Consider the following 8347-nt stretch of genomic DNA (forward strand, 5'->3'; position numbering starts at 1 on the left):
TGGCAAAGGAAAGGTTTCCCGAGTCTCCAGCTGACACTTCCTTAAAGCCTGTCCAGCCTCAGGTGCACAAAGCAACCTCTGCTCCCAGGCAGCCAGATGGGGGCTGCAATCCAGGCACTCCCTAATTAACTTTGGGGTGTTTTTCTTCTGTAGGTTGCTTCAGGAAGAAAGGGAGCTGACAGCAAGTTTGTTTACATGAGACTGATTTGGCCTGGCAGTTCTCTGGGTATGTACTAAGAATTTTGGAGTGTCGCTGGGTTTTTTATCACAATAGAAGGAAGAGAAGCTGAGAAATCAAGGGGATTTCTAGATGCATGTGAAGAAGTGATAATATAAGTTACTGCAAGTCATACACAGATGGGAAGCACAAGAAAGAAAACCAATCTGAAGCTTTGGTTACTGAGCAGTACTGCAGTATAAATATGCAGTATATATGTTAACTTCAAACACAGCTACAGGAGACACTGACCAGCAAGCAGCTTCTCTAAGCCCTGGGGACTTGTTTGTGTGCACAAAGTCACACAACATACAAAAAGCAACTGCTGGGTGGATCCCTCTGCACAGAGCAAAATGCCAACCATCTATACCACCTTATCAAGATTATGAAGAAGGATGTAAAGAATCTGCAGTAGGAGATAGCAACAAATTTATCCAGATATAAAACTAACAGGTAGGAAAGAGGAAAAATACTTAAGTGACAGATTAAAAGAATGTTCACCCTGCAATCCAGAGACGTTTAAACAGCTTTTATACAAGTTAACCAGAGGTTCCTAGAAATCAAGCTGTGACAGCATATAAATCATATTCTACTGAGACCCCAGCTAGACACCAAGCAGGTTGGCAAGTGCCAAGCTCCATCCTGCTACAGAGGACAAAAGCATGGTCTAGAAAAAAGCAAATGGAAGAGAGGGCGGAGAAGCTGTACCAGCTCACCGTGTCTGAACATACAGAGGGTAGAAAGGATTGGAGAGAAAGGAGGCAGCTGAAAAACAAAGGAAAAAGGGTAATGAAATAAGTATTTCCTTCCAAAGTACTAAGTCTGTAAGGTATGAAGTGCTAAGGAGAGGAGATGTGTGAGAGAAGATGTGAAGGAGTATAATTTTGAATCAGGGTGGTCTTAAATGTAAAGGATGAACCACATTGTTCATACCTGTCACTGAAGGGACATGTCTGGCAATGAAGAACTTTCTATAAATTACTTTGAGGCCACATTGCTTCAGGCATCAGAGCATTTTGCAAAGAAAGGGACACTTGATGTACATCCCAGAGGCTGCAGCTTCACTGCAGAGGTAAGAGCAGGGCAGAGCTGCTGCAAAACTGTGTGTGGAAACACACAGAGGTGCACCCTGCTAATTTGCATCAGAGATTGTTCTTTAATTATGACGTGTTGAATCCTATCCCAGATGAACACGCAGAGTCCTCCCCCTGGTGGCAAGTAAAAAAGCCATCGCAATGATTTTTTATGTCAATCTGAAGCTCTAAAGAAAATAAACATCAGATGGGAACTATTTTTTATTTGATCAACTGATAGAGCTGGGGGGGAAAATGAATATTTTGCACAACACATCTTTTTTTTTAAGCTTATATAGATTTACTTTGAGGCTGATATGAGAGTAGCTGCTGAGTTCAATTCCATTGTTAATTTATTAGACAATTTGCAAGAGAAGCAGAGGATAAGGCCTGTAGAGTAACTCTTAGCGCTGAGCAGGGTAATTGCAATGTGCAATAATCCCATTAATTCCACTGAGTCCTTGTCTTTTAGTATCAAGTTGAGTTGTGGGCCTAAAATTCCTTAGACAGACTGGTCTGGAAAGTAAAATTCCTAATGCTGCTGAACAGTAAAAATGGATTCAGTAGACAAGTTTAGTTTATTGTATAAACAATTTCCCCCACCTGATGTCCTCAGATGGCTTTTTGAAAAGTACCTGTAGAAAATGATCTCCGTGTTTGTTACATGAAGTTATGGCAAGTGTCTTTTGAACAGGAATTTTTGCTTGAGAAGACTAATTTGATGGCTGAAGGGAGAGCAGTAGGTGGTGTTTATTTTGGCTTTATATGGCTTTCAACGCTGTCCCCCAGAGCATCCCCACTGACAAACTGATGAAGTACAACCTAAATAAGTGGGCAGTGAAATGGATGGAAAACTGGGAGAACAGCTGGGCTGAAGAGGGTTCATCATTAGTGGAGTAGCCTTGGTTGGTACTTTTTAACACCTCACTCTGAGCAAACTGGAAGATAACATAAAGCTGGAGAGAGGATATCCAGATAACAGTGGTTGTGCTGCCACTGAAGACCTTAACAAGCTGGGAAAATGGGCAGAGAGGGTTGTCAGGAGGTTCAAGAAAGGGAAATTCAAAGTCTTTCAACTGGGGAGGAACAACCTGTGCACCAGTACAATCTGGAAATCTTGTTTTGCTGCACAGGAGAGCATGGTAATCCAGGTGGAGAACAAGCTAACCATGAACCAGCAATACAGCCATAAGACAAAGAAGCCCACAGCGTGCTGGGCTGCACTAGAAAAAGTGTCCCCAGCAGGTCAAGAGGGGTGATTTTACTCCCCTCTGTTCTTCTCTTCAGTTCCAGTAAATAAACACACTGCCTTCAACAGTGTGGGTAGTGTAAGAATAGCTGATTTACAATTGTAGGGAAGAAAAATGATGTCTTTTAATTATAAAAAGGAGAAACCTTCAGCTGTGACAGTCAACATTAACAATCACTGCAACACAAAAACATATCTCCCCCATGCTTAAGAATGTAAAGCTACACCCTTAACCACAAAACACTCTCTGCATGCTTATGTTTAAAAAGGTTTAATTTTTTCACCCTGGTACAAAAATACAGTACAATGTGATGGCAAGGCATTCGCCAAAAACATTCAAAGAATAAAAGGGGAAACCCCATAAAGCTTCAACATAACCCACCCTCACTTGATGGAACAATCAAAAGGTGAGTGCATAAGGAAAAAGTTAAATTTTTGCCCAAAGGCAAATAAAGATGAATCACAGAGTTTTACACAAAAATACATTTGCAGAGCTGATAATTCACATGCTACTTGAACATTCATGAAATGTACTTGGTGCAGTGGCAGAATTCATGGTTTTGGATATCTAGAAAAGATCTAGCCCAGGAATATGCCCAATGATGGGAATGCCCAGTAAAAACTAAGGGATCACATAACACCAGTGCGAAAAGAGAGAGTCAACCCTGATTAGTGTCAAAATGATGGCTACTTCTAGTTTTTCCCATCACACTGTCCTCAAAAGTGTTTTCCCTACACACCTCCCTTTTAACACCAAATATTAGTGGTTGCTCAAACACACGAGATGTGTTTGCACATTACCCAGTTGCAAAGAATCACCACAGTGCAAACCAGCAGGCAGAGAAAACACTGTAACTGTTGTGTGTGTGTGAACTCCAAACAGGGTTTAACCTAACATTGTTGCCAGGGGAATTATGTCCCTTCAGTGCATCTACATTCTTGGTCTGTTTAATCATTTCCTCTCAGTTTTGAAGCGATGAAAAGGTTTCATTCAGTGTATTCATTCATTATAGTTCATCTCCCAGGTGCTTTTGTTTGAAAGCATCACCTGTCAGCTTCTCCTGGGCCTCCTTCATTCCTTGGACAACTGAAAGATTACATAGAGAGACACCAGTGATTAATCTCAGGTTGAAAATATCAAGGTGAACTGGTAATGAAAGTGTTTTAAAACAACAGTTACAGAATGTAATCTACAGATTAATCTGTTAGAAAAAAACAGTCCTGCACCTTTTCCCAACTATCTGTGGCTAGATCCTGCAAATTCCATGATTTCCCATGCCAGAACTGGAGACAAAATTAGATTTTCAATAGGTATTAAGGGAAATCATGATTCTGAATGTAGTTCCTGAAGCATTAAAAAATCACTCACACTGTATAACTACTCACAGTTATACTTCAAAGTAACACCATTTCTCTTCACTGGCAAACCTTCATCTCACTAAAAATGCACTTCAAACAATTTGGCACATACCTTGATCAGCATTGGTATAGAAATACTTGTAGCTGGGGTTTCCTCTCTCATTTATGATTTCTGGATGGACTTTTCCACTGGGGTCTATGAAATAAGAAAACCAACAGGAAATTTAGATGTAAACAGTAAAAACCCGGTGCTGTGAATGGGCACAACAGCTGTGGGTGCCTTACCCATGAAAAGGATTCTGGGAATGTAACCTCCATCAGGACTAAAGGCTTCATCCTTTGGCTCTTCATCATCCTACCACAGCAAGCCAGGAGAGAGGAAATACATTAGCAAGACATCTAACAAAGCATGGTGCCTTTTACAGAAACAAGTTATTGCCTTTGGATTCCTTGTACCCTGAGCAATTTACATCTTGAAGAGATACTAAATAACTGCAGTATCCTCCACTCTCAAAGGAAAGAAAGCTATTTTTACCTATGTAAGTATCATTTGTGAAAATAACAATATTTTTTTTGGTCTGTCAATTTGCATTACCCACCCCACTCTGGTAAAGGAATGTTTGATATGTACTGAGAGAATGAACATAAATTCCTTTCTTGTGGAAACTGATTCACACAAGGTACAAATTGTTAAAAAGACAATGACAGAGAGCCAGGCTTATAAACACAATTAAAATAACCAGACTGGAAAAAAAGTCTTTTTAAAACAATGAGTTCTATCAATCAATCCTGAATGTCTATTCAGGAGTGCAGGATTTAGGATGTACACAAAACAGGATGTAACCAGTTGAATCAGATTCCAAATTCTTCAATGATTAGGCAGAACACTGGTACAGAGCAGAAGGAAGCCTACCTCAAGGTTGACCATAACAAAATTATGGGCAAGTTCAGAGATCTCCTTGGATTCAGCAAACTTTGGCTTTAAAGCTAAAAGAAAAAACATAAAAATAAAAGGTATGTGAAACCAGTGGAAAATATTTCAGATTTTCAGGTGAGTATCAAAATCTCCACTTCATCCCTCACTGTGGAAAGATGGCACTTTTCAATAAGCAATGAGTAAATAGGATATATGTATCCAACCCTTCCAGCCAGGCTTGGAACAGGAGATACCTGAAGCAATTCTTGTTTGGCAGCCATGGGCTGAAGCCTGCCCAACAAACAGAGGTGGTTCTATTTGATCCAGTGAAACAGAAGCACAAATCCTGCTGTAAACCACCACTCCCACTCAACTACCTCATCCTTTAAGGCTTAGCCATACATACAGCTTGTTTGTTGGCTATAGCACTGTCATACTGTGCCACTCAATGAAATACAAATACCATTAGTTACATTTTGGATGCAGAGTTCACATTTCTCATGCCTACACGATTTTTATACAAAGGTTCATTAGAAATTTCAGCAAGCTCTAGTATTCAATGCACTTACCTTTGCAAGCTCCACACCAGGACTTGTGGATGATAACCATAAGAGGCAAACCACTAACAAAAAGAAGAAAGAAAATTGTCAAAGAAACTCTATTGCATGTACAGTTTAACAGTCAAGCCTTCCTCAGAGACTAAATGTAATGGGAAATAAGTCAGATGTAAAGAGATTATGTGATGCTCTAAGATTGTCTTGAAAAAAGTTTTCCCAATTTTAAAATGTGTAATATAATAATTTACTACAGCTGCCAGACAATAACTGCTTGTGTAGAGGAAGAGACTTTCTCTTATTAGATTTCTCAGATACACAACTGGTTATGCTTTTTTTTTCTGGATTACTGGAAATTGTTAATGACAGCAGATGCTTGCGAGATCTCAGGATGGATTTTCGTGGCTGCTTAAAGGCAATCCAGTGGGTGACAATCTCTGCCCATTTCAGGCCACATGTCACAGTCACCTCCTGTGACTAAGGCCCTCCACTGAACAGCCAGCAAACCCATTAACCCAGCAAACCCTTTGGCTGCCTGCATGGCTTCCTACACATTTGTATGTTGAAACTAATTGTGAGGGATGTGTCTGGTACCAGAGTTAAGAAAGAGAGGGAGTCTGTGAGGAACTGCAGCCTAAATGAAGTGCAACAAACACAAAAGGACCAAAGCTGTTTTTGCTTTCACTCTTTCCAAATAATTCATTTTACCTTTACTAGCTATGCTACCCAGAGGTTAAGTTTCCATATAATAATGACATGGCTTCCAGAACAGTAAGAACAGCCTAAAACGAGGTGAAGGAGAGGAAGGAATCTGGAGAGAACATCCTATATGGATACTTCTTTCAGGATATGCCAAGCAAAGCAAACTGTAAGCTTTCCCTGACTCTAAACTCTGCACCGTATTAGGGGGCAAAAATAAAGTCACATTTTCATACACATAAATTATTAACACCTTTGCACACAACATTAATTACTAGCAGAACTAGTATGAGTTTTTCTCTAGCTAAATAGATACAAAAGGAAATCTCCACTTAGCAGTGTTCAGTAATGAACTTTAGAATGAGGAAAGGGTGGAAAGGAAGCCATTAACATTTAGAATTGTTCAAACACAAATCTGTCATCTATAACTAATGGATATGTCATCAACTTTGTATCTGTTTGCAGTAAGGAGCAAGAACACACATTTCCCTAGTAAAGCTTGCACTGCGTCAGTGCCCTCTCCCTGATGATGAAAAACACTTCTTTTCATTGTTTCTATGGAGTCCAAAACAAATTATTTTGCTTCCTTCTTGAGGAGAGGTGGATCTAAAACTGGATTTAAGATTGTTCTTATTATCAAAGATCATTGATTCATGTTGAAAGATTTCAATCGTCTGGTGGTTGGTACTGCCACACACATTTAAAGAGAAATTTTAAAAGTGAAAGTGCTCACATCCTTGAAATACCAACTCTAAGAGGTTTGAGATAATTGATGTGTTTTCTCAGCTTAGTTCTCTTTACTTTGACTGCTAAGATAAACTCATTTACATAAAAACACTTTTGTTGTAATTTCTCAGTTCTGCAGCGTGTAAAACCCCTTAACAGCTGGTGTGCCAGACACACTGTAACTAAAGTAACCCTTCCTGGCCCACTTCACCAATTCATCCCAGTGAGCACTACACATAAAATTAAAACCAGAAGCCACCATTTATTAGAATGAAGCATCCACCAGAAAGCGAGAATTTTATATAAGCTGTACTCAAAATTAATGGAAACTTAGTTACCCAACACAGCCAGTACAGACTTTACGAGTACAGAACAGACACTGTCATTTTAGCTCATTTTTCCTATAACAACACTCAAGCAATTTGTGTTCTTAAGGGTGTATAATGATGACCTTGAATAAAAAAGTTCATGGCCAAGTTATTTCAGTAAAATAGTCCTGCAGGTAAATTAAGACTTTACTCCATTTAAGGCACACATTTTATTATCAGACCTGAAACAGAGAAGTTTGAGTTTGTTAGGCCAGCACCCTTTTGCAGTGCAGAGTTGAAAATCTCTCTTGGGCTCAGTTAGATTCTTTGAAACAGTCACATCCTAAAAACACAGCCTGTTCCAGCTCTGGACCTGAAGTCTCTTCTGCAGTCTGACATTATCTGGAGGCAGCTCTGGAAAAACAATCTTCTTGTTCCAGGCATACACCTGCCAATGTGGAGGGAAAAGTTTTCCCTACAGTCATCACCTTTTGCACTTTCATGTCACGCTATTTGATTACAGGGGTTTGCGTCTCCACAGGAGACCTCACTTGCTTGGGGATGCACAGTAGCTCTCCTTCTTGCAAGAGGGCAGCAGGGAGAATGCAAGGGGTGAGGACTGCTTCCCGAGAGATCTCCCCAGCAATGCAGCTGGCTCGGCTGCTGCAGGGACATGGGCCCATCTTCTCAGAGCTGCTGCTGCCAAGTGATGTGATCCCCGGTGGCTGGGACCCAGGCTCTGCAGGGTCTGTGCTGAAGGCACATTCTTCCCGCTGCAAGTACTTCGGGGCCGGACCACCGCCACTGCTGGGTGGCACAGGTGGCACTTCACTGGATGCTGCGGCTCAGGTACTGCAGGAACATGCTGGCCAGCTGGGGCAGGTTTTCATCGCTGGGCTGCATCTTCGTGTAGCTGATGAACTGCCTCCGCAGCCGGCTCAGCTCGGCCACGCTCACGGGCCGGCTCAGCACCAGCCCCTCGGCCACGCCGGGGACGCGGATGGTCTCGCCGGGCTGTGCCCCGCTCCTCTGCGCGGCCAGCACGGCGGCCAGCACGTCCTGGGTGACGCGGTCCAGCTGGTGCAGGAAGCCGCAGGACTGCAGCGGCTGCGTGCGGGTGGAGCGGTGCGGCGGCGGCGGGGCGCTCTCGAACAGCGCGGCGCGGATGGCGCCCAGCGGCAGCGGCTCGTCCCCGCGCACCGTGAACAGCGGCCGGTCCCAGCGGCAGTTCGGGTCCGGCTCCTCG

At 42.1% G+C, this 8347-nt stretch overlaps 2 protein-coding genes across 2 annotated transcripts in view; both read right to left on the reverse strand.

Moving 5' to 3' along the window:
• Positions 1–2794: 2794 nt before the first annotated feature.
• The window catches only part of TXNDC12 (thioredoxin domain containing 12), a 9782-nt gene continuing 4229 nt past the window's right edge, over positions 2795–8347 (reverse strand). Inside the window, exons 3-7 of the mRNA XM_015635919.1 lie at positions 5384–5436; positions 4812–4885; positions 4184–4253; positions 4011–4094; positions 2795–3626 (exon numbers count right to left, since the gene is read on the reverse strand). Coding sequence (XP_015491405.1) covers positions 3547–3626; positions 4011–4094; positions 4184–4253; positions 4812–4885; positions 5384–5436 — 361 coding nt within the window. The 3' untranslated portion in view covers positions 2795–3546. The remainder of the gene's footprint in view (positions 3627–4010; positions 4095–4183; positions 4254–4811; positions 4886–5383; positions 5437–8347) is intronic.
• Positions 7036–8347, reverse strand: part of KTI12 (KTI12 chromatin associated homolog) — a 1935-nt gene continuing 623 nt past the window's right edge. The window contains exon 2 of the mRNA XM_015635610.2: positions 7036–8343. Within this exon, the coding sequence (XP_015491096.1) occupies positions 7930–8343 (414 nt within the window). The 3' untranslated portion in view covers positions 7036–7929. The remainder of the gene's footprint in view (positions 8344–8347) is intronic.

Source organism: Parus major, chromosome 8, assembly GCF_001522545.3.
Source record: "Parus major isolate Abel chromosome 8, Parus_major1.1, whole genome shotgun sequence".
In the NCBI taxonomy this organism is placed as follows: Eukaryota; Metazoa; Chordata; class Aves; order Passeriformes; family Paridae; genus Parus; species Parus major.